This window comes from Trachemys scripta, chromosome 2 (assembly GCF_013100865.1).
Source record: "Trachemys scripta elegans isolate TJP31775 chromosome 2, CAS_Tse_1.0, whole genome shotgun sequence".
NCBI lineage: Eukaryota > Metazoa > Chordata > Testudines > Emydidae > Trachemys > Trachemys scripta.
Genome location: NC_048299.1, coordinates 225392207 through 225419644, shown reverse-complemented (window position 1 = coordinate 225419644; position 27438 = coordinate 225392207). Strand labels below are relative to the sequence as shown.

Sequence of the window (27438 nt, the reverse complement as noted above, 5' to 3'; positions counted from 1 at the left end):
TCTTCTCTCTCTCTTCTACATTTCTTCTCATCTTGGATACATATGCAGCATTGTCTGTGATCAAGCTGCATACTAGACATTTGAATATTTTTTCACAGTTTGTTATAGCTTTTACTGCTACTTCTTGTAAGTATTCTGCTGTGTGTGCATTTTCTGATCTATTAATTGTTTCTGTAAGGAAGACATTCCCTTCTTCTGTTGTCACACAAGCAGATACAACAGGATCATTGTGGGCATTGCTTCACCCATTAAGATTCAGGTTAACAATTTCACCCTTTAGATCTTTTGCACACTGTTCAATTTCTCTTTCATACACTTTATCCAGCAATTTGCCTGCGACATCTGCTCTGTTGGGTGGACTGTATCCTAGTCTTAATGACTGAACCATGTTAATGAAGTGTGGGTTCTCAGTCATACGGAAAGGAGAGTTTGTTGCATGAACAAACCGGGCAATATTTTCATCAATTACCTCTTTTTTGTAATCTGCTGGTTCTTATCTTATTTTTTTGCTACAGGTGATTTACTGGCTATGTGACATACATGATGTGACTGAAACATTATCATTGGCAGATAACTCTGAAACTATAGAAAATGATGGTGATCTTGATGGTGGATTGTCTTCAGAATCCTGTTGAGGATGGATTTTCCTAAACAAAATAAGTCAATGCAGTTATTTAATTATTATTACCATACTGCTCATTTAGTATTACTCATTGTATTTACTGACAGTAGTACTTTAAAGGTGAAATTGTAAAAGGAAGATCTGCCTATTTCAGCTATTTATTTTTTATCACAACTGTATCTAAAATGATAGTACCATAGAGTAACAACTCTATTTTTTGCTCAAACTTGAGACTTCAAGAATAGTCCAGAAGGAAGGCAATCAGTCCTTAAGAAAGAAGTATGAAATAAAAAAGTTTACCAACCTGAAGATCCTGCGTGTTCAGACATGTTTCTTTTATCATCTTCAATGCAGCTTCCTCCTGAGAAGAAACACTTCATGATGTTGTTTCATTTGGGCAACCAGGCCTTGCATTTCTTCGTTGCACTGTTTGCATTTTGCACGCATGCCTGTCTTACCCACAGGTAGAGGAACTTCATTAAAATATTCCCAAACTGGGTTTCTTTTACGGCCTGCTGCCATTATAGGTTTTCTCTTTTAGTGAGAGAATGATATGGTAGGTCTCAAATCAATGAAGGCTACACTCAGAAAGACCTCAAGACTTCTGGAATATGCTGCTCAAACAGTTTTACTTTTGCTTCTACTGCCTGTCCCTCCCTTCTCACATTTATCTCCAGACTTCTTCTCCTTGTCCAGTTCTATTCTGCCCCCAGCAATCTTCTATTCATTGAACTTTTTGAAACTTTGCACTTTTAGAGAGAGGTAAGGGATTGACTCTGTGTACACAAATTTGCAGAGGGACAATAGGGTTGAGGTCTGTTATTTCTCACCCCTATATATTATTTATTTATTTAAAAGCATTTTTGCTGTTAACAAGCATGTTATCTCTGGAGACACAAATCTACAGTTTGAGAACTGCAAAACTAAGCATCTCGGATAGTATCTTCTAGACCAGGGATCGGCAACATTCGACACGCCGCTCGCCAGGGTAAGCACCCTGGCGGGCCGGGCCAGTTTTCTTTACCTGCTGACGCGGCAGGTTCAGCCGGTCGCGGCCCCCACTGGCTGCGGTTCGCCGTCCCGGGCCAATGGGGGCGACGAGAAGCCACGGCCAGCACATCGCTCGCCCACGCCGCTTCTCACCACCCCCATTGGCCTGGAACGGCAAACCGCAGCCAGTGGGGGCCGCAATCGGCTGAACCTGCCGCATCAGCAGGTAAAGAAAACTGGCCCGGCCCGCCAGGGTGCTTACCCTGGCGAGCCACGTGCCGAACGTTGCCGACCCCTGTTCTAGACTAAGCACTGAGTCCCATTGGGTAGATAGAAAGATTAACCTAAATAATCTATACAGACGCCCCTGTAGCCCCATAAGATTGGGTCCCTAATGCATGAACTATTGGAACTCATTTACAAAACTTTTCTTAAACATTACATGAATATATTGTCTCATACTATAGAATTAGAATTTATAATCCCTATTCCATGATGAGATATCTTTGAGCTATATGTATCTTTAGATATATTTTTTCTTCAAAAAGCATTTTATCAAAAAAATCTGATTTAAATAAAAAAAATCTGATTTTTTTTTTAAATCATTGATTTTAATCCACCCGGCCCAGGTTCCTTCCCAGCAATTTATTTCCCTCTCCCTCAGCTGCTCCGTCACCCCCTGACTCCCCCAAGCCTTTGCACTACTTCTGAGGGGTGTGGGAAATACGGTTCTTTGTTGTAGTTTAAATGAATTATTACTCAGAGTTTTGTATTAATATGCCTATTAAGGAATCTATTTGTCAAAAAACATTTCCTGAATCTGTATTGTTACAGACATACTTGCTGACGGGTATTTTTAAATAAATGACAAAAAATAATTGTAATTGGTTTAATTATATTGTGTTATTTTGACAAATGAAATATGCAGAATTTTAAAATATTGTGCACAAAACTGTTAATTTTTTGTTGCGGAATTTTTAATTTTTGTGTGCAGAATTCCCCCAGGAGTAAATAGAGTAGCTTGTATGTATTGCTGTTATAAGGGTGAAATTTTTATAAGTAATGTAACTGATAGAGATTTATTTTGTTTTCTTCCACATCCTCTTTTTACATGGTTAGAGAATGAAAGGGCATCCTTAGAAAATGACAAAATGGTGGAAGACCGTAAGTTCTTGTTAAATAACAGTCTTCTTATATTTGTGCCATTGATGTGCATTATGCAAAAATAAGTGCTAATATTTTTGTTGTAATAAGAAACAACAGTAGGATTTCAAAAGGTTTAATGACATCTCTGAAGCAAAAGACTGGGCCTGTGATAAGCTGTTGATTGCCACAAACCTTACAAAAATAAAGATAATAGTTGAAATATTGGACACTTGGATATTGTAAAGACTTTAAGGATCCATTATTTTATACCCACAATTCCAACATATTGTCTAATCTTAAATAATTATTATGACTGTCAAATTTAGCTATTTTCAATTTTTTTGCTTACTGTACCCATTTTATATAGTTTTTTTATTCATAATGTAATTAAACTTTATAAAGCTTCTGCCATACAGAGTTTTGTTTTTGTCATGTTAGGATAGTAGTGAAAACCTAATTTTGGATGTGCATTTTATTTCCATAGTGGCTTTGTTTAATTTGCACTAACTTTGTCCTCTGTGCTAGAGAACTGTAGTTCAATTTCCAGAGAACTGTGGCTCATACTGATATTAAGTTATATAGCTGGAGCCTGAGGCTGTTAGGAGGTGACTTGTATTGTGTAATGTCCAGAAAAAAATCTCTCTGTTTCAAGCCAATAATTTGGAATAATCAAATTAGAGTTTGCCTCCGAAGAATCTAGCACAGGTTTTATAGGACACCTAATGCATGGTACAGGACATTTAGAGTTTTACTTAGCTCTATGTAGACATGCAACCCAAAAGGATATTTCAATAAAGCTGCTAGTTTTTAATTAATAATGAACTTTAGCATATTAAATTGAACTCTCAGTAACCTGAGAGATGTAACTAAAAATGTATTCAAATTAAAACCCCAGATCAGAAGTCCAGCACAAAATACCAATTTAGTATCTCTATAATGAGCTATACCAAAATCCTGAATCCAAACACTCCTGAAACTGAGTTTCACCATGTAGATTGGACTATGAACTTTGCCAAGTGTTGTGAGATTTGGATTTGGCATTTTATAGAGATACTGTGATTCAATCCTGGGTCCAGAGTTCAGCTTCAACTGCTTGGTTTCATATTATTTCTAGAGATAATACTTAGAACAGTCCTTTTATTATGATGATAAACTATCTGTGGTGGCCATTGTTCTGGAAGTTAGAATGAACAGAATATAGTCCATGTTTTGGCCAGCATTCACTCTGTTGTGAACTATTGTTCACTGCCTAATTATTGTATCATTTTCCTTCCAAGTCACTACTGAAAACCAAATTCCTCTCTCTCTTTCTCTCTCTGAAGGGATTGTTCATGAAATTACAAATGGATCATGGAGAATGCCAAAGATTGCTATACTGAATTCTCAACTTTGAGGGAGGTTGGCCTAGGAGATATGGACTAGCCAGTCACAGTCTCCGTCTTCTCTACCCTTTCTGTGTTGCTTTGTAAGGCTGCCTTCTCAAAGAAGAGAAAAGCACAGGGGGTGGCCCTGCCAGCAGGCAGCAGTGTGACTCTGTGGGGGTGACCTGTCAATCTAGGGTTTTCTACTGTGCTCAGCCCCACAGCAGCTGCTCACTACATATGTTTAAAAACCCCAAATAGGCAAACTGAAATCCAGTTTCCAGTGGCAATAAAATCAGCCAGGGCTTTCCCTGCCTCCTCTTCTCCAGTCTCATGCTCCCAGCAGCAGAAGTCTACTGCTTTGGGAGGCTGCCGGCTGCATATTTTGGGGGGCGGTTATGGCTGCGTGGTTGCAGGGGGAGTGCACTGGTGCCTGTTCTGCTTCTCTTCCTTATTAATCCATGTTTTGAGGGAAAATTAGTTTCTTGGTTCTCCATCTTATCTCAGGGGTACCCTTTGTACTGCTCCCCTCCACCAGCCCAACAGTAGCAGTTCTTTTCAAAGCTAGGCTGCCCCTGGGAGCCTCGACCCTCTGCTGTGATATCTGAGGCCCTTCAAAAATTATTTTAAAAAATTGGCCGAGTTAGGGCTATAATTAACATTGACAGCCCCCCAGCCCCTTTAAAAATCACCCCACAGACTGAGGGATGGGAGATACACTAGGAGTTAATGCTATTGTAGTGAATTGGATATTTTTCTCTTAAATTTCCTTCTGAATCTATGATAAACTTGTATTTTTATGTCTTGAATCTGTAATATAGCTGTCACAAGATTTTAGAAATGTTTCCTTTTCGTCCTTGTCATTCTAATTTGATTTCCAAAAATGTTTATTGATATATTTTTGGCATTGTCATGAAACTGTAACACCATCTCCTTACATTTGCATCGATATCTTATCTTCCTGCCCCAATGTCACCTTATTTCTTTCTGTTTTGACATTGCAATATCATAAATGTTCAATAACAGTGATGCAGGCTTAACTGCCTTGTCTAGTCTAGAACACTTATGTTTCAAAATAAATGAAAGCTTCTTAGCACAATTTATGAATTAATTCTTTCCACCAAATTTTATATTTAAAGTTTAATACTTTTCTTTGTAAAGCTCACAAGAAAACATTTGAAACTGGATCAAAATGATAAATCCTCCCATCTATAATTGATTTACTAGAATTTTGGAGGACTAGAAGAGATTAAAATTGGATGCAGACAGACATGCTGATTTGCAGCCTGACCACTTTTGAAATGACAAGGGCCTAAATCTGTCTTGCTTTGCTCATACAAGTAATCCAACTGAGCAAGGAGAGCAGGATTTGACCTCAGAGTACTAAACCCCACAGCAAGTGCTTTATAACAACATACAACTCAACTGTTCAGCACCTCTGTAATATGTTCAATCTAGAGCTCATTAAAGTGTACAGTGGAGCACAACTCTCCAGGTCACAAATAGGACACAAGATACAGATCTTAGAGTCATCGTGGATAGTTCTCCGAAGATGTCCGCGCTGTGTGCAGCGGCAGTCAAAAAAGCAAACAGGATGTTAGGAATCATTCAAAAAGGGATAGAGAATAAGACGGAGAATATTTTATTGCCCTTATATAAATCCATGGTATGCCCACATCTTGAATACTGCGTACAGATGTGGTTTCCTCATCTCAAAAAAGATATACTGGCATTAGAAAAGGTTCAGAGAAGGGCAACTAAAATGGTTAGGGATTTGGAACGGGTTCCATATGAGGAGAGATTAAAGAGGCTAGGACTTTTCAGCTTGGAAAAGAGGAGACTAAGGGGGGATATGATAGAGGTATATAAAATCATGAGTGGTGTGGAGAAAGTGAATAAGGAAAAGTTATTTACTTGTTCCCATAATATAAGAACTAGGGGCCACCAAATTAAATTAATGGGCAGCAGATTTAAAATAAAAGGAAGTTCTTCTTCACACAGTGCACAGTCAACCTGTGGAACTCCTTGCCTGAGGAGGTTGTGAAGGCTAGGACTATAACAGGGTTTAAAAGAGAACTAGATAAATTCACGGAGGTTAAGTCCATTAATGGCTATTAGCCAGGATGGGTAAGGAATGGTGTCCCTAGCCTCTGTCAGAGGGTAGAGATGGATGGCAGGAGAGAGATCACTTGATCATTACATGTTAGGTTCACTCCCAATGGGGCACCTGGCATTGGCCACTGTCGGTAGATAGGATACTGGGCTGGATGGACCTTTGGGCTGACCCAGTATGGCCATTCTTATGACACTGCCAGTGGGAACAGGAAGGGGGAGCTGGAGGATTCCAGGTGGCTGTGGTTCCCAGTATGACCTGAAGGAAGGAGGTGGCGTGCAGGAAACTCTGTACAAGCCTGGGACCCAGCATCAGGCTTTTTCTCTCTCTGGCTCTCTGGCAGGAGGTGGTGAGGGTATCTGAACTGGGGGTAGCCCACGGCTGGGCTCTGGGGGCAAGGGTGTCTTGGTTGGGGGGGTCTGGAGGTTTGGCCTGGGGGAGAGGGGATGTGGGTGTCTGGGCTGCGGGGGACGCAACTGGGTTTTTAGGGGAAGTGGTGCAGGTGTCTGGGCTGGGGTGGGGGCACTCCACAGCAGGATTCTGGGGTGTGTGTGTGCAGGTGTCTGGGCTGGGAGGGCCCTGCCGCTGGGGTTTGGGGTGAGGGGATGTGGGTATCTGGGCCAGGGGTGGGCGTGGCTGGGCTCTGGAGGGACGGGACAGAGAAATAGGAAATGGGTTGTCATAGGAGTTTTTTTAACTTTCTAATCCTGGGAAATCTTTTTTTGTTGTCTGTATTGTTACAGCCATAGTTGCCGGCAGGTATTTTGAAATAAATTACCAAAATAATTGAAACTGGCGTGATTACATTGTGCTATTTTGATAAATAAAATTTGCAGAATTTTAATATTTTGTGCACAGAATTTTTAATTTTTTGGCACAGAATTACCCCAGGAGTATGTTATGTGCTTTCAGTCTTAACAGGTTTTTTTCTTTTTTTCCTTCTGGGACTTTTATATGTGGTTTATTGAAAATTAATATTTTTTAACTTTCAGTATGTTAGATCTACATGCGTTATTAATAAATATGGCTAAATATTATATGCTACTGGATTATGGCATTATCATCAATGGATCCCAAATAAAATTTTTTAAAACTTCGTTTATTTAGGCAAAATTACAATAAAATGTTAACATACTACAAGTGGTAGATTGATTTATGTGGACTATCTTGATAATGTAGAGTGCAAGAAACAATCTTATTGGTACAGAAACATCAGAATTTTGTATCTTCAGAAGTGAAAGATACAGTAAAGAAATTCTGAAATAACCTGAAAACTATTCCTGCTTTTTTGCTATTTCAGCACTACCATCCAAAGCCTCTATTCCTGCAAGCAGATGTGCTATAATGGACTCCTATGCCTGTGCAGGGCTGGAGTAGGGGCCTAGACAGGTACCGTATTTTCCGGCGTATAAGACGACTGGGCGTATAAGACGACCCCCAACTTTTCCAGTTAAAATATAGAGTTTGGGATATACTCGCCGTATAAGACTACCCCTCTTCCAACACACACCAAAAAAAATTTAAAAAAACATCAGATTTGATTTCAATATGGTAATTTTAATTCAAATGCTTATGACATGCAGGTACTTAGCAGGAAAACTGTCACTTATAAACATAAGGCTGTTTGTCATCAAACATGTAAACATAAAACAGTGCAAGTGGATTAAACTTTTCCTAATTCGCTCTAAAGCTGAAAGGAAGGATAAGACAATAAACCCATGGGAGCTGCCATGCTGTTTGTTTTCTAAGCTGTCAACCAAACTGGAACTGATGATGATAGGAGGAAGATGACAAACGAGAGAGAGAGCAAGTGCCGGGCAAGTCCCTGGCGAGTTAGCAACGCCCATCATAACTGCAAGCTACGGTATTTTTACAGGTTTTGCTGGCGTGACAGTTTCCCTTTAAAAGCCTTCAAAATCCTCCTGTTCGTCATCTGATATCATAAGTACATCAATGACATCTTGTGATACATTTGTAAGGCAGTCATCATATGGATCGAATTCCGTATCAGATGGTGTGGTCTCAGCTTCGGCTTCCTCTTCATCTTGCCACAAGTAGTCGTCCTCCATACCATCTAATGAATTTGATATGCCACACTTCTTGAAAGACTTGATTACTGTTTCTGCATCAATATCATTCCAGGCTTTTATGACAAACTTGCACAAAACATCCAACTGTGGAGCACGCATGTTTCCTCCTTTTGTGAATGACTTTTCGCCGCTAACCATCCATTCATTCCACTGTTCTTGAATGCGATCTTTAAATGGCTTGTTTAGGCACACATCCAGTGGCTGTACCAACGATGTCAATCCTGCAGGAATAACTGCCGCATCTGTGTTTAGTCTTGCAAGCATTTGCTTGGTGCTGGGAGTTAAATGAGCCCTGAACATATCCCACACCAGTAGACTACATTTTTGAATAAGTCCACCTGGTCGCCTGCTCCATACATTATCAAGCCATAGCTTTACCCCTTCTTCATCCATCCAGCCTTTTTCATTCACATGTACAAAACAACCAACAGGGAACTTGAATTTCGGCTTTGTTTTTCTTTTAAAAATAATCATTGGTCTCAGTTTGGCGCCATCAGCTGTGCATCCTAGTACCACTGTAAAACTGGACTTCTCATGTCCTGTTTTAATTAAAATTGTTTTTTCACCTTTTTGATGGACAGTTTTATTTCCAACCATATCAAAATTCATTGGCGTTTCATCCATATTTCCAATACTACTTAACGCATAGCCATGTTTAGTGCGCTGTTGTATTACGTATCGATGGAAACTATTTACTTTGCTATCAAGATCTGCAGGTAATTTTGGGGCAATTTTCATCTTTTGCCTCAGTACCATATTATGCCTTCCCATGAATCTAGTACACCAGGATACAGTGGCCTTAAATCTGTTGCTGTGATCTGGGTTAGATTTGGCCCACTGAAGTGCAAACAAATGTATTTTATTTCGTGTCACTACATAACCGTTTTGGCGATGCTCATTCACCATGTCTGCTACATGTTTTTCGAGTTCTGGCCAATGTGGAGTGCCTCTTCTTAATGCACACTTACCCCTTGGCATACTCTTTAATGCTTTTTCATTTGCTTTCCAGTCCCGAACCATCTTTTCTGTTACTCCATATTGTCTTGCAGCAGCGCAGTTATTATGTTCCATGGCAAAGTTTACAACTTTAAGTTTGAAACTGGCTTCATATTTCTTTCTTCTTGCTGGTGGAGCCATGATGGGGTTTTGACTGTTGGATATTTGTATACTGTACTGTATGTACTGGTGCTATACTGTATGAACAGGTACAGATACTGGTGCTGTACTGTATGTGGTACCCAGTATACAACAACCAGCCAATCACGGCAAGCGATGTACCTTACCGGCGATTGGCTGGTTGTTGTATACAAAGCCTGCTTGGATTGGTCAGCTCTCCCTGCCTGCCCAGCCCTCCCTGTCTCCAAGACTATCAGAGCGGTAGCGCAAACACGCCTCTTTCACCCGTCTGGCCCGCCCTTGTATCCTATTACCTCCTTCTCTGCCTCTCAGATCTCGCACATGCGCGCCTGCGCCGCTTCACTGCAGTCCTCAGGAGCGAGATCTGAGAGGCAGAGAAGGAGGTACGGTAATAGGATACAAGGGCGGGCCAGACGGGTGAAAGAGGCGTGTTTTTCTGGGCACAGCGCCGCTCTATCTCTTTTTTCCATACCCCGGGCGTCCCGGACGCCTGTAGCTTGCTCCGCCCTTCACTTACACCTTCCCGGTGAGGTGCCCCCTCACCTCGTCATCGGGCGGGGATGCGGCCGCGGCCGTTTTTGAGCTCCCCCCACCATATGCGGCGACCGCAGATTCTCCAGTCCGGCTCGGAAGTTTCAGCACCCGCCCTATAAGACGACACCCGGCGTATAAGACGACCCCCGACTTTTGAGAAGATTTTCCTGGGTTAAAAAGTAGTCTTATACGCCAGAAAATACAGTACATTCAGATAGCAGAAGAACAAAGGGAAATATTTCCAATCCAAACTGTAGATGCTCTTTTCTTTTCTTTTTCACTTAGCAAATATGGCTGAATGTTAAGAAACCATTATTTACAGTCCATCTCAAAGAAAGTCAATTTGTTTTGTTTTCCATTCATTATTTATAACATTATATTATTTGTCGTTTTTGTCATTTTGTAGAGCTTCCAAGAGCAGCTGTCAGGATCTTAAGCAACATGACATTCCTTTTTGTGAGTTTGTCATACACAGCTGAGAGTGCCATTGTTACCGCTTTTATTACCTTCATTCCCAAGTTCATCGAGTCACAGTTTGGCATACCAGCTTCCAATGCCAGCATCTACACTGGTAAGGCATTGCCTTTAGCACAACATTGAAAGGCTTATCATTTTCTGACCACTGAAACAAAAGCAATAGAGGAAAAAAATAAAACTCACTTTAAAATTATAATCTTACCAGCTAAATAATGTCTAACTTTACTTTTTTGGTTCAGAATTCCAGTAGTTCTGTGGGTGTTTGCTATGTTTGTTTAATAAAACATGAACCAAATGTTGTTGTTTTTGTTTTATACAAGTGAAAAACTTGCCATTTTTTTAGGTTATATTAAAGTTTTATTGTGAGGGGAAAATATATGGGGAAATACCATCATACTCATAGACCTTAGGGTCAGAAGTGACCATCATGATCACATGCAAGGTACAGAGAATCTGCCATTAGTTTAAAAGGACTTATAAGTTCTTATATTGTTTAATATTAATTTCTTAAAATCTAGTTTTACTTTGTACTCCTCAACCTTTACAATATCTCTCCCTTCCTTTCTCTCCAGTGGCCAAATGACTTGTCTATGCCCTACTCATTCATCTTCCACCTTGACTATTGCAATCTCCTCCTCGTTTATTTATTTATAACAGCCACAATCCAGCCCATCCACAATGCTGCTGCCAGAATCATCTCTCTCATCACTTAAATTATGTATCCACCCTCTTGGAGAGATTTCACCAGCTCATCATTGCAACATGCATCCAGTTCAAACTTTTGTCCGTGCTTTAAAAGTCCTACCTTATACAGCCCGATCCAGTAATTTGTTCCATGGGGGCAGACCCCCATGCACTTACATGAAGCCTGACTGATTTCACTGGGGCTCTGTGTGGGTGCAAGGGCCCCCTACGCAGAATAATTTACAGAATTGGGCACCATGTGTTGGCCCTGCTCTCTTGACTCTGCTGATGAAAGCAGCCTTTGCTACTCCTCTCATTTCCTTCTCTCACAAACATCTTTGTGCTTTCTTCTGAGCTGCCTCCTGCATTTCCATGCATGGAATGACCTCCTCAAACCTGTTCACCAGCCCACCTCCCTTTCCTTGTTCAAATCCCTCCTAAAAACTCACATCTTTCATCTCACCTTTGAGAACCAAGGGAGAGAAACACAACATTTTAAAAAATAATACAAAACTATCAAGAAGATCATTCTGCCCTGAGTAACGAACCTGTTACATACCTCCCTGTGTAACAAAGCCCCTGATTGGGCCCATCTATGGGGATTGAACCCAGAAACTCTGGGGCTAAATGCATGACTTTCCACTGTTTGAGTGAAAACAGCTGGCCCAGTAACTTGGAGGCAGAAACACACTCATAAAACTCTTATGTTATTCAGGTACCAGAAGGAGACAAAGGTCCATGCTGGTATAATATGGATTAAACTTGCCTTTTCCCTCTGTTTTTGTTGGTAATTCACCCTGCCACCTTTGTCACACCACTATTAAATTGTAAGTCTTTCAGGGTAGGGGCCATATCTTTGAAAGGCATCCACCGCTATTTTTGGTACTTAGAAATATCGAAGAAATAATAACAAAACAAGCAATAATAAGCCTTGATCTTTCCCTGCATGGCCTATTTTGAACTTCTTTGAATATGCACCATTTTAGAAGGAAAACCATTCCAGCTTTTCACTTTCAGTATCTTTTCATTTCTGTAGTCAGAAACACTAATTCTCTTAAAGGTATTCTCTTTTCCCATTTTTCCTGGTTCTGAAGCAGTTCAAGCGTGTCTGTTGCTGTACAACATACATTAAAAATTCCATAGTTCTTGAGATGCACAATGACTCAATGAAACTCATAGTCACAAATTATTATTGAAGCAAGGAGTTTAGCAAGATTAAAAACAGGGATGAACATTTATATGATAGAATATCCAGTTACATTAAATAAGATTAAAAAAATGGGAGGGAAATAAATCCACATGCTTCAGGACATGTCAACCATTAACTGAGAATGGTAGGAAAAATCTTCCTCTATAGGCAAGCTATTCCATAATTGCCAACTTCAAGGTTTTTTTTCCCCCATCTGTCACTGAAGCACATGTTACTGGCCACCATCAGAGACAGGATACTGAACTAGATGGACCACTCATCTGATCTGGCGTGGCAATTCCTATCTTACTGGGAGGCAATGTGACAACAAATCTCTGGCCATTATTCGAATACTCCAAACTTCAAAATGGAGTCACTTCCCCACCTCCTAGCCCCGGCTATGCCCCAGCGCGTGAGTGAAGTACCAATGGACTAGGCATGCATGATCACTCCAGAAGAGAAGAGAGAACTGTAGGAGAAGGAGAGAAAACTGTCTGGTTGCATGGATCCAGGAAAGGAGGGAAGCAGTGTGAGATGGAGAGACAGGGAGAAAGAGGATCTGAGTTGGAACCTTGGGTGTCTATCTAGTCCGGGGTCGGTGGAAAAAAAAGAGCAGTCTTTCTGGGATCCTGATCAGGACAGTGGGAAGTAGCAGCAATGGGAGTTTTCTGTGGAAGCCTGTGGAGCGGGGAGAGACATCCTGTGCAGGACATGAAATTAATTAATTATATCATACAGATGCTTGCAGTGATGTTGTAGTTGTGTTGGTTCCAGGATACGAGAGACACAAGGTAGGTGAGGTAATACTTTTTATTGGACCATCTGTGGGTAGAAGGGACAAGCTTTTGAGCTTCACAGAACTCTTCTTCAGGTCTCTTGAAGAGTCACTAGGTTAGTTGAAGAAGAGATCTGGGTAGCTCAGAAACTTATCCTTTCTACCAACAGAAGTTGGTCCAATGAAAGATATTATTTACTTTGACTCTCATATAAAATATAATGGCAGTTATGATTTATGGGACGCTAATTCCCGCTGATGGTTCTAGTGGTTACACAAACTAGGAGTTTTGCTCTCATGATTTATGGCATCACTGGTAGTTTTGATGGAATTATTGACCCGTAACTCACATTAGAGGCTGTATACACACAAGAACGAGTGCCAATAAAACATTCATGTGAGACAAAACACGCAAAGGTTGGAAAATTCCAAAAAGTTAGGATTAGATTGAGCCTTTGCTGTATCCTGAGTATGGAGCAGTATATAGCTGCACTGCCCCAGAGAAGATCCTCAGGGAGTAATCGTGACTCTCAAAAAATCACAGTTCCCCCCTCTATTGCCCACTTACTACTGTGGCAGGTGGGTAATTTCCTACAATTATTTAGTAACATTTAATTTTTCTAGAGTTCTTTTGAAGGAAAAAGAAGATTTGGAGGTAGCCAGTGTATTCAGTGACACCAGTGGAGCTTGTAAATTACTTGTACTGTTAGTTTACAAGCTCTTCTAGCTTCAGTTGCAGGGTAATTTGTAAATTCTTTGAACCAAAATATCTACACTTCAGATGTGCACTTAACTAGCTGTACATATATGCTCAGTGCTTCTATCTTTGTGTGGCCAGCTGGAGACCTACTGAGATTTTGCACAGTGAATTTTCAATTGGCAATTTACAAACAGCCATCTCTTTGCTAAATTTCATTCAATTTCTTTTCTCAAACAAAGCAAAGGCATTAGTCTTCAGTGAGGATTAAATCCATGCAAGATTTCAAGTTTTGAACTTAAGTTTCCTTTGCTGTAGTCTTTTTTATTTAAAAAAAAAAAGTGGTTAGAATTTTTTAAATGCGAAAAGTTTAATTTTTCTACCCACAGTGAACTACAAAACCCAAAACACCTAAAGCTCTTAAACTTTCTAAAAACAAACAACAAGAAGTTGACTTCAGGGCAGAGGCTAAACTTGGAAAATTTCAGCTCAAAAGAGAAAATGATTCAGTAGATTACAAAAATGTGTGAAGAAAGAGGGTTATATTTTGAAATCTACACTCTTTTGCATTCACTAGTAACTTCTACTGTTCCTAAATATAGTAATATACAGTAAACTGGTTCTACTTCTTTTCTAGAAAAAGTGCAGTGTACAACTTACACAGAATTGATTTTTAAAATCTCTTTGCTACTCCTTTTGGAAATGCAATGCTGGGAGCAAATATTGTAGCTGTTATCATCTTTTCTCCTGTGGGAAAGCTTCAAGTGCTGCAGCATTCTGACAACAGCAAAAAGGGCAGAGCCCAAAAATTACTGACTGAAAACTGATCTTAGGTACTATATACAGCATAATATTTTGTGCACACACAAAAAATCCTGTATGCCAAATCATCATTGTAAAATAAAGCAAAGTGCAGTACAATGGCTTACTATCAAATCTCAGTTTTGTTCCATCATATGACTTTGAAAGTGAAAAATGAATACCTCAATTAGTTGTATATGCTTTGCTTTGGAAGCTCCTCTGGAAGAGCCATTGTAGTAGTGACTATGTTATTTTGATAGTTTATTACCTTCCATTTCACATACACTGTATGAAAAAAAATATAAGTATCAAGTTCTGCTTTGCACAGGGGGCAAAATTGCATTCCAAGCCCCATGATATACTGAGTGAATGTATGCTGCTGCAGGCTTCCCTCTGTGCTACCAACTAGCTGCAGGTCAGCGTGTTCCTGTCCCCTTCCCTTAAGGGTGAATTTTTTGTGCTCCTTGAGTGCACGGTTTTCAATTGTTCCCTAGTTCTTGCCCGAGTGGGATGAATGTGGAGGGGGTGGGGGGAAGTGGAGACAAACATTCTCCTTATCCCCTCAGCTCCTGTTCTAAGGACAATCTGGCCCAGAATGGATGGGAGAGCAGCACAGCTTTCTGTAATAACTGAAAACCAAGCCAGAAAGAGGTAGCGAGGTCACTGAATGGAAAGGATGGGTCAGAAGGAGGTATCTGGAAGAATGAAGATAAATTATAGGGAGTGGGGAAGGAGAATAAAATAGTGTGAGGGGATTTTTGCAGAAAGTTGGGAAGAGCAACAAGATGGACAGTACACAGGGCCAGATCCTGACTTGCTGTAAATTGATATAGCTGAGGACCAATGCTTAAAGAGCTTTCCAAATTGTCCTGCTCTTCAATCCTTGTGCTTGTGCCCTACCTCAGAACAGTTACTGCCTGGTGGATTCATAGATTCTAGGACTGGAAGGGACCTCGAGAGGTCATCGAGTCCAGTCCCCTGCCCTCATGGCAGGACCAAATACTGTCTAGAGTAGACCATCCCTGATAGACATTTATCTAACCTACTCTTAAATATCTCCAGAGATGGAGATTCCACAACCTCCCTAGGCAGTTTATTCCAATGTTTAACCACAGTTAGGAACTTTTTCCTAATGTCCAACCTAAACCTCCCTTGCTGCAGTTTAAGCCCATTGCTTCTTGTTCCCTTAGAGGCTAAGATGAATAAGTTTTCTCCCACCTCCTTATGACACCCTTTTAGATACCTGAAAACTGCTATCATGTCCCCTCTCAGACTTCTCTTTTCCAAACTAAACAGACTCAATTCTTTCAGCCTTCCTTCATAGGTCATGTTCTCTAGACCTTTAATCATTCTTGTTGCTCTTCTCTGGACCCTCTCCAATTTCTCCACACCTTTCTTGAAATGCAGTGCCCAGAACTGGACACAATACTCCAGCTGAGGCCTAACCAGTGCAGAGTGGAGCAGAAGAATGACTTCTCGTGTCTTGCTTACAACACACTTGTTTATGCATCCCAGAATCACGTTTGCTTTTTTTGCAACAGCATCACACTGTTGACTCATATTTAGCTTGTGGTCCACTATAACCCCTAGATCCCTTTCTGCCATACTCCTTCCTAAACAGTCTCTTCCCATTCTGTATGTGTGAAACTGATTGTTCCTTCCTAAGTGGAGCACTTTGCATTTGTCTTTATTAAACTTCATCCTGTTTACCTCAGACCATTTCTCCAGTTTGTCCAGATCCTTTTGAATTTTGACCCTATCCTCCAAAGAAGTTGCCATCCCTCCCAGTTTGGTATCATCTGCAAACTTAATAAGCATACTTTCTATGCCAATATCTAAGTCGTTGATGAAGATATTGAACGGAGCCGGTCCCAAAACAGACCTCTGCGGAACCCCATGGTTATACCTTTCCAGCAGGATTGGGAACCATTAATAACTACTCTCTGAGTACGGTTATCCAGCCAGTTATGCACCCACCTTATAGTAGCCCCATCTAAGTTGTATTTGCCTAGTTTATCGATAAGAATATCATGCGAGACCATATCAAATGCCTTACTAATATCATACGAGATCATATCAAATGCCTTACTACAGTTAATCAAGTTAACATTTTGCTATTTGTCCTTTTGATAAATATTGAGAGAGAAAATGTTCAGAATGGGTAAAAAAGTTGGAATTATGTCCTTCTCGCATTCATATCCAATTGTTTATTCTCCTGGGAGTTAACAGCTCTGAAGTTGTTCCCTCAGAAGAGACATTCTTTTAGAAAGAATTAAAAATATTAACGCCCACTCTGTTGAGAGATTGAGAGATCTTTCTAATTCCACACAGAATTATTATTAAGATCTTAGGTTCACAGTTGGTGTAGTAATTATGGTGGCATTGCTTGTAACATTTATTAACAGTTATTTTCACATTTTCAACCTCAGACTTGTTACAGAGATTGTCTTCTGCAAATGTTTGTGGGTAAAGCAGGGGAAGGTTCTGTTACAATTGCAGCTATATTACAATATGTTTTTCAGTAGACTTTTGTTTTACATGTCCCATCATTTAAAAAAAAAAAAAACCGCCTATCATGATTTTTTCAGCCCCCTTTCACTGGATGCAACTGTCTGAAAGCTTCTAAATTCACATTTGATGCTGAATGAATCTCCCTGAGCAAGACCATCACTTAAAGATGTACAATAAGAAGCAATGGGCAGTGAGAGCCAGGAGAAGCTAGGAAAAACAGGAACTTTGCACAGTTTAGCAACTCCACAGGGCACTGGGAGATAGGGCTAGCCTGTGGCCCCACTACAACACTACCAATTGATGTTCATAGCAGCATAGTCACAGTTCTTATCCATAAACATGTCAGGGCTTAAAGTTTATTGTGCTCTAAATTTTAAGTGCCAAGTCTTTCAAGTGGTGGAATGCTAAGGGCCAGATTTGGATACCTTCATTCACAGTGAGTCTTCAAGGAGTCCTGTTAAAATCAAGGGGACCACTCATGAGACATGGTAATGCTCAACATGAGTAAAGATATCAGAATCTGGGTATCAGCTGGTTAGCATCTATGACCATAAAAGTTTACAGAGCTCCTAGAAAAAAGACTCATTAGGCTGTTAGAACGAGGTAGGCTTATGAAGTTTGGTCCTGCCCTGAAGGTTTGGATTAGTACATATACTTCACTGGGACTCATCATAGGAGTAAGAAAAGCAGATTTACCCCAACATTTGAACTAATTTCATCAGAATTTCACTAATTAAACTAGATCAATCTGCATTCCTTGTGATATTCTGGGGACTACCCAGAGCAGTAAGGGGTCCTGTCATCGCCTGCCTTGTAACCTTTGGGCTGTAACAGTCTTTGTGCTGTGCAGCTATGTTTTGATTGCCTGCCACCAGTAGCCAGCCCACTCTGAAATAAATACAAATCAATATTTCTGCTTGTATATGCAATTTTTCTTTTTCTGCTGCCGGGAAAATCATAAAGAAGCGTTTATTAATCCTTTGACATCAGTCCCAGAGTGCTAAAAATTCTGACTCAGTTTGCTGGTAGTGAATTAGTCAATGAGGGCCATATTGTGGAATTTGTCATAATCTAATTAGTGGGTGAAACCAATATTTATTTTCTATTCTCTCTCCACAGTTCCTGTTTTAACCTTACATCTCACTTTCCTCCAAACAGGTGTGATTATTGTCCCAAGTGCTGGGGTTGGCATTGTGCTAGGTGGCTACATTATTAAAAAGCTCAAACTTGGTGCAAGAGAGTCTGCGAAGCTGGCTATGATTTGCAGCGGTGTGTCTTTGCTGTGCTTTTCAACGCTTTTCATTGTTGGATGTGACAGCATTAATCTAGGGGGCATAAATATCCCATACACAACGGGGTAAGTGTCTTTGAATCAATGATTGCAATGCCAGCTATTTGCAAAAGCCTGCTAGAAATCTAGCTATTTTATTTAATTTAAAAATGAGCTATTTTTGAAGTCTATTCATCAAACAAGAACTTGGTGAACACAGTCAGATAAATACATGGTTTAACTGTATGGCCAACATTCTTTTATTTTATAGCTGATTGACAATGAAAGCCTATCAAACACTCATTTGGGTGGCCTAGGTATTCTTGGTCGTGCCTGAGCCTGAAGGGGATAGATGGTTGAACTTATTTTGCCTGATATCAAACCCATTCAAGTATCTTGGGTTTGGAAGTTCAGTTTTGAGCTTCAGCACTAGTGGCTTTGTGTTCCACTCGGAGACACCATGAAGAAAGCAGAGTAGGAGGAGAGAAAACTATTCAATAAAAAAATGGGGTAAAAGAGGGGACAGAGAATAGACCACATGCAAAACAGAAAGGGGGAATGTGAGAAAAGGAAGAAAGAACAAAATAGAAAAAAATTCAAATAAGAAAATAAATCCTGGGTCCCATCTTCTTGTGGTGTTATGTGTCTGCTTTGTACTTCACTGCCAGCAGAATCTAGCCATGGAGCCGGGGAAATCAGCCCCTGAAGAAGCAGCCAAATGCAGGGGGATCCTCCATAGTTGTAAAGCTGGCCTGTTGTTTCCTAAGCCACAGCCCTCCTTGATTCTGACTCAGATAGGTAGGGGCCAGTGCTGAGGGTCAGGCTGTAGAGTGAAATGATCTTGGGGGATGGGGTGCCATCGTGTCATACTGCCTGGCTGAAGAAGCAGGAAATGGGGACAGAAACCACAGGTACATTATTTAGCAAGGAAGGGGTTGCATAGGTTATCTATCTTCAGCTGAAATGCTGTGACACCCGCTGGCAGTAAAATGAAGAAATACAAGTGAACGAAAAACTGCCTTGTTCTAAATCTTTCAGATGAAATGTAACTAACCAGCTCCTTCTTCATTTTAGAAGTAAGTATTATGGCCCCGCTGTCACAAACAGGAGAACTCAGGGCTTGTCCACATGAGTATGTTGCTCTGGTTTAACTTAAATTGTTTTTTTAATTGATGTAGTTAAACCAGTGCAAACCCCTGTGTGGACACTCTTATTTCAGTTTTAAGAACAGCTTGTAGCAGTTTAGCCTAAACTGATTCCTAATTTACTTCAATTAAACGGAAATAAGCCTTCTCCGCTGGCTTTAACTAAAGAGGTTTAAAGTAACACCTTTAGTCAAACCCACGCAACTTTCTCATTTAGACATGGTGGTTGGCATATTAACAGCTGAATCCTTGAAAGTACTGATTGCTGTCAACTCCCATTGAAATCAAAATGAAAAAAGAAGTCACTGGGACTTCATCAGTGTCAGTGGAAGTGGAAGGTGCTCAGCACGTTGCAGGAGTGGGCCCTGTGTGAATTACTTAAAGCCACATAGTAAGTCAGTTGATATACAGATTAATAAAACAAGCAGTGCTGACCCCCACATTCATCTTTACAACCTGGTCATCGGCGTGATAAACTTCTCCCAGATTCGTTCAGTTGTTCTCATTTGATCTAGCTTTAAACCATTTCATTAATAAGAAACTCTTACTCAGACATCAAAGAATGCCAGCATTTAAAAAAAACATATACACATTTTCTAAAGGAAATTTTTCATTTTGAGGATACCAAAAATAGATATAGCCTTCTCCAAAGTTAAGCTTGTAATAGATCCCAGTTACTAGCTCTGTGTTTCATTTTCGTAAGCAAATGCAGAATCTGTTTATAACTATTTCTTTTTGTAGTCAAAAGTCACATCAAAGTAATTTCCTTTTTTCTTGCTTGGGCATAATCCACCCATCCAATAGAAAGGAGAGTGAATAGCTGTGTCTAGTTAGCATAAAAAACCAAACACAGCTCTCAAAATTCAGGAAAGCAGGTAATGATATTTCGTAATGTAAATGTGCCTATACCAGGCATGTTCTAAATTGCGGACAGTTATTGGACCAGGAAGCTCAGGTAGATTAAATATGTTTGCAAAGATTTTCTGTAATTTTACATTGGACACAGGTAGTTTTGCATTTGCCAATTTGTCATTGCTTGCTTGGGTTATCAGTAAGATTCAGGGCAATTCTGTATTTCACATTCAGCATCTTAAACGATGCAGTTGAATGACTCTAGCCTTGCCTCTAATGACAATCTGACATATGTAACATTTAAATGTAACATGAGGGCTCTTCCGCCAGCATTGTAAATTAGGCATGCTCTTGTGCAGCCCTTATTTGCACCAGGCTGGGCAGTTCTGAATTAGGGAGCTGGCTGTAGAGGAGAAACAGGAGAGTAAAATTCTGCCTACCAGAAAAACTGAATATAAGGAGCATGAAATACTTGAAAGAAAAAGCACAACCATGTATTTGATACATGCACCCTGAGATTTTTTTGGATGGAAGCCAGATACACAACAATTTGAAATTGAGAAAGATGCAAAAGATGTCATGAGGTCCTGAGCTGCAGTGTCTACAATATACTTCTTGACCCACTGGACCAGTTTAAGAATTAATTGCTGAGAACGATAATTAATTTGGTCATATAAGCCAAACCAAATAAATAAAACCTGGAGACAAAGGGAATACATGATGAACAGATCTGCTTTTTAGCCACAGTGCACACCTGTGAAATCCTTTGCCATTGCAAAGCATAATAACAACCAGGGCCGGCTTTAGGTTTTTTTGCCGCCCCAAGCAACAAAAATTTTGGCTGCCCCCCATCCCAGCCCTGGGCTCCTAGCTGCACCCCCCCTGCCGCCCAAACCCTGGGCTCTCCCCCACCACCCGCACCCCCCTGCTACCCCAGCTCTGGGCTCCCCCCTATCCCCCCACCATTACCTTCCCCCCCCCCCCCCCTGCTGCCCCAGCCCTGGGCCCCCCCCCCCCCCCACCTGCATCCTCCTTCCGCCACAGGCCTGGGTCACTGGTAACTCGCTCCCAGGGCAGGTCATTCAGAGGAATTTTAGATGTGCACACAACACAGACAGGTTTGGTTCCCATATGGTTACAGAACTGCAGTAAAGTGGAACAATTTTCAGCTTGTGTGATTGGAGGATATCTGGATGCATATTACAAGATTGTCCTCCATAAATGAGGAAAAGTTGAGGTGCCTTTATTATTCTTTTGTTCCACTCTTTCTTTCTATGGGGAATTTGCCAATGCAATATCACTGTCTTCCTTTTAAACAAACAGACAAACAAACAAACAAAAAGGCAATGGCTGTTGAAAATAGCAATTCCAGGCCTAATAACCACTGGGAAGCATTTCTTGCTCCATTTTAACCTACTTTTTCTACAGCAAGTTACAGTGGATCAGTATATTTGATTTGGGAGAAATGAAGTAACAGCTGCCCAAACTGAGCTTGAGCACTCCTGAATTTTGAGGTGTTCAAATCTGGAAGGCAGGTGCTGGGGGGGGGGAGCCTGTGGCTCCGCAGGGAAGCACGCAGCATATATGCAGCAGCGTGTCTGACACGCTGATCTGAGTGGCACGGTAAGGGGGTTGGAGAAGGGGTGTGGGGTTCTGTGGGGGCAGTCAAGGGACAAGGAGCAGTGGGGGTTGCATGGGGCGGAGGTTCAGGGGGACAGTCAGGGGCAGGGAGAATGGGGGGTTAGATGGGTCAGGGGTTCGGGGGGGCAGTCAGGGGACAGGCAGCAGTTGGATAGGCATGGGAGTCCCAGGGGTTTGTCAGGGGACAGGTAGGGGATGGGGTCCTAAGGAGGAAGTTGGGGGGGGGTCTCAGGAGGGGGCAGTTGGGGACAAGGAGAAGGGAGGCTTAGATAGGGGGTGGGGTCCTGGGAGGGGGCAATCAGCGGACAAGGACCAGTGGGGCTTAGATAGGGGGTGGGGGCCTGGGGGGCAGTTAGGGGCAGGGGTCCCAGTAGGGGGTGATCAGGGGACAGAGAGCAGGGGGGTTGGATGGGTTGGGGTTTCTGTGGGGGGCAGTCGGAGGGAGTGGATGGTGGCAGGGTGGGGCTATCCTCCCTCCCCGTGGAGTGTCCTATTTTTTGAATGTTAAAATATGATATCCCTGCCCTTCCCAGTGCAGCTCTCCATTCACAGCAGGCTGCAGCATGAGGTCTCAGCTACCTCCCTCCCTCCCCCTCTTTCCTGTTGGTAGTGGCCAAGGGAATGCTGGGAAATGTAGTTCTTTCCCTGCGCCAGGGCTGGCTCTATAGGCAGGGAGCTAACCAAGGAACTACAGCTCCCAGGGCCCCCTGCTGGTTCTCAGCTCCCATGCTGGATCCCTGCTGCCCCTGCAAATGGGCTGCCCCAAGTACGTGCTTGCTTTGCTGGTGCCTAGAGCCGCCCCTGATAACAATGATAGTGCTCAGCATTTTAGGGCTGAAACTTGCAAGGTTCTGAGTAGTCCTATGAGGTGCTGAGCACCCTCAGCTCCAACTGACTGCAGTGGGGGTGAAAGGAGCTCAGCCCCTTGCAGATGTGCACAGCATCTCACAGAATCAAACCAATAGTACACTCCATAGGAAGATCTCAAAACCCTTTACAAATATTTATGAGTTAAGCTTTGCCACACCCCTGTGAGGAAGGCAGAAGTGATAGCATATGAACTGCAGTAGTCTCTGTCCTTAGATATCTGGAATATTTGAAGATGTTGTGTTATAAAGAGGAAAAAAAAATAGCTAAGATCAGATTGTACTCCTCAAATCCATGCATGGAGGGGCCCTCCTGCACATAGGCCTCACCCTCCCACTCAGAAAGGGGAGGTGCCCCATAGCGCAATCCCACCCCTATGTGGAACCTCACAGGGAGTCCGCTGTGGGGTCAGAAATTGTGGCAGATGGGAAGAGGGTGAGCACTGGGCAGGTCTGTGATCTGATTCAGGCTGAACACAGACCTCTTCCAGACTGCTCTACCGAAAGCCGTTTTTGTATTTCGTGAACATTAAACTGTTTTACCTGAAAATAATCAAAATGGCTGCAAAGAGACTCTTCTTTTATTTGTGGCAATGTATGAAAAGGCTGATGCCTTTTCTTGTCCGTTCAGTGTACAGGGAGAGAGAATAGCCAGGGTAGGCTGCCAGGGTGCTTATCAGCAACCAAAGTCCCTGTATTAGTTTAATTCCGTCCCCTCTTTTTATGATATGTAAAATGATACAAAACTGTCTGGTTTTGGTTATACTCTTCTATTGTCCTGGAGCAGTTAAAGTTATTGTAGATAAATTGAAAGATATAATTGATTTGTTGGATTTTTGGGACAAATAATACACAACAAAATCTCAACTTCCCATCCCAAGCATCAGGATTTGCTATTGTTATGTCTGTCTCAATCCAGTCAACCAATCAAAACTAAGTGGATCAGAACAACAAAAAATGAACCTAGATAAAAACCACATAATTCCTAGCTTCAGTCTCCAACTCTAGCTGCAACTGACTGCCACATGACAAGGTTTCTACACCAGTGGTTCTCAACCTTTCCAGACTACTGTACCCCTTTCAGGAGTCGATTTGTCTTGTGTACCCCCAAGTTTCACCTCACTTAAAAATTACTTGCTTACAAAATCAGAAATAAAAGTACAAAAGTGTCACAGCACACTGTTATTGCAAAATTGCTTATTTTCTCATTTTGACCTTATAATTATAAAATAAATTGATTGGAATATAAATGTTGTACTTACATTTCAGTGTATAGTATATAGTATAGTATAGAGCAGTATAAACATGTCATTGTCTGTATGAAATTTTAGTTTGTACTGACTTCGCTAGTGCTTTTTATGTAGCCTGTTGTAAAACTAGGCAAATATCTAGATGACTTGATGTACCCCCTGGAAGACCTCTATGAACCCCCAGGGATACACGTATCCCTGGTTGAGAACTACTGTTCTACACCTTAAAGGTTCAGTAACTAAACCCAGCCTTTCCCCCGCTTTTCTCCTTGCTCTTTGCCATTTCAAAAGAACGCTTGGTAGTTTGGCTATGAGAGAATCATGATGTACAAGGAAGAAGCATTGAAGAAGCCAGTCATGTAACATCCTTCTGTGCAAATGGATTATTCAAACATTTCTCAAAACCACAATTTTCCCAGCATGACCTTGGCACCTTTTAAACAGTGGATCCAATTTATTCATTATTTTGGGATGATGGTTAGTTTAATCATGACAGAAATGTCTTTGCTATGTAGCCAAGGCTTCTCCTTTTCACGTTTTATCCCAGTTTTTAGATTGAAGACTTTTTAGGCTGTAAGCTCATCGGGGCAGGAACTATGTTTTCTTTGTGCGTGGAACCTCCCTAGTACATTATATGTGCTACTGCAATCTAAGTAAATAAAAATGAAACCACATACAAATCCATTTGCTGTTTAGGAGATAACATAATGCTTTCCTATATTTTGAATTTATCTGTGGATTACTTCAATTGTAAACTTTGTGGGCCATCTTGTGGGGGTTGAGGGTGTGTGTGTGTGCGCATTACCTAACACAAAGGAGTTCCAATGCCTGATTGTGTATCCCTCAGTATGAATAAATAATAAGAGGCCCCACAACTCTTAAAACTCTAGACTCTACAACTTCCTTCTCCCCTCTTACTTTTCCCTCCCATAGACTAATAGTTGGAGAGAAAGAAAAATCAAAACTAAAATCCTTGTTAGAAAGTAGATTCCCCTTTATCATTAGTCTGTCTAAAGCTCTTCTCCTAATTAATTCTGCCAGAATTATATAAGTGGAAACGAGATATAGAACAGTCCTTTGAGAGGTTAACTAATGCAGTTTATCAAATGGAATTCTGAGATTTATCTCTGGTGTGTACATGTCTCAAACTTGCAGCTAATCATATTAATGAAAGGAGCAGAGGACTAATTTGTAACTGAAAGACAAATTCAGGAAATGCTGTTATTTTTGACCAAATTTTAAAATGTGCATGTGCCAGACTTCGTTGGCAGTTTAAGGCCTCTAGTTGCGGGTGGGATACTGGGAAGAATTTAGGTTATTGGATTGATGCACAGCCATAACAGCCTAAACCAGTAGAGTTGACCACTCCTCAGACATAGTGTCCAACAACAGTCGGAATGAATTGAGTATTTTCATCCAACAGCTTTCTGGAAACATAGTTCAGCTTCAAGAAAACAAAATAATCCCCAGTAAGGGAGGGATGGTTGAGGAGACCTGCAGAAATACAGCATCTCCTGATATTCTACAAGTCTACAATATTTGGAGGCAGCATGTGAGATGGAGATAGGGTGTGCACAGATGAATCAGCAGCAAAGAGATCTCTGCCTCCAGTGCAGCCCTGAGTTGCTCCCTTGGTGTTTCAGTATTGGAAAGGCAAGTTAACACTGAGGGAGGGTTGAAGGTAAAAAAGATATAGACATGAACACAGTATGCATCTCCCTTAGCAAGCCTGTCAAGCAGATAGAGTGACCTGGTGCTGTGCTATAGAGGGTGAGTGTGTGATGGAATGGAGAAGTGAGAACTTCTTTATGCAGCCAGATGTTGAGGGGTCAAGTCGAAAAACCCACCGTAATTTGTTGAGGTAGGTCAATTAATGTAAATGGGGGAGATTCAGACTTTTGTATCTTCAGGGCAGTTCCTCCTCTCACATCATCATTTTAAAATTACAGGCAGTAACCCAGAGATAAAACACTGTAATATTATCATAGGTCAGGGCAACTGCTCAGCTGCGGGGGTCTGAGTCTGAGGGAAGTCCAGATACACATGAGCTGGGTGGATGGGGGAGCAGTTCCCCGTACAGTGACCCCTCCCCCCTGCTTCCTGCCCCCATTGCTCCTCAGCTGCGGGGAGGGAGGAGGAGGAGGGGTCACTGTACAGGGAGTTGCTCCTCCATCCACCCAGCCTGTATGTCTTTTCAAATAAATCTGTCTAGCAAAAAAAGTAAATCATTATATCTTATACTTACTCATTAATAAGGAAGAGCGGAGTAAGCATCTGTTCCTTTTATTCTCTTAGCTCTTCCAAGAAGTGTCTTATTTAAATTGATATGACAAAGGCTTTTTATAATAAAGACTCTTTTTTTTAAAACTTTGTTTCTCTATATCAGCAACCTTTCAGAAGTGGTGTGCCAAGTCTTCATTTATTCACTCTAATTTAAAGTTTCGCGTGCCAGTAATACATTTTAACATTTTTAGAAGGTCTCTTTCTATAAGTCTATAATATATAACTAAACTATTGTTGTATGTAAAGTAAATAAGGTTTTTAAAATGTTTAAGAAGCTTCATTTAAAATTAAATTAAAATGCAGAGCCCCCCCACCCCCTGACCGGTGGCCAGGACCCGGGCAGTGTGAGTGCTACTGAAAATCAGCTCACGTGCCGCCTTCGGCAGGCATGCCATAGGTTGCCTACCCCTGCTCTATACTCACTGTTTATAATCCTATTTCCACCTTTGCTTTCATTCAGTGATTTCTGGTACTCATCTCTGAAAGCTAATCCCATTTTGTAATTTCTTCATATCACACACCATGCCCTCATCTTACATTACACATATGTTGTTGACACAATTGCAGCACCTTGTAATGCAAAATAACATTGTTGCATTGACTGATGACCTTCTCTTGACATTGATGAAGACCAGGTGTTAATGTTGATATTATTAGATCTCCCAGCTGCTTTCATTCCAGTCAGTGATGAAGTGTTGACATGATTGCAGTCTGTGCTGGGGGTGGACAGGGCCACTCTTCAGTGGCTTTGTGCCTTTGTCGCTGACAGCTCCCAGAGGATAGTGTTGGGCCCTTGCTCTTCTACTTGGAGAGTTCCAATAGACTACCACAATGATCATCTCTGTTTTTTCTTCCTAAGACAGTTAATAACTAGATGTGGGTTGAAGTGTTTTTCAATATGCTGGTGACGCCCAGTTTTATAGCTATATCTTGCCCAACGCAGAATGTGGCCAAGTGTCTTTCCCAGTGTCTGGGTGAGAATGAGTCATGGATGACTTAGACTC

At 41.3% G+C, this 27438-nt stretch overlaps 1 protein-coding gene across 2 annotated transcripts in view; it reads left to right on the top strand.

The window, feature by feature from the left end:
- SLCO5A1 (solute carrier organic anion transporter family member 5A1) overlaps window positions 1–27438 on the top strand; it is a 127957-nt gene that overhangs the window by 80488 nt on the left and 20031 nt on the right. For both annotated transcript variants that reach the window (XM_034763065.1, XM_034763067.1), the window contains exons 5-6: window positions 10400–10564; window positions 18286–18484. In XM_034763065.1, coding sequence (XP_034618956.1) covers window positions 10400–10564; window positions 18286–18484 — 364 coding nt within the window. The remainder of the gene's footprint in view (window positions 1–10399; window positions 10565–18285; window positions 18485–27438) is intronic.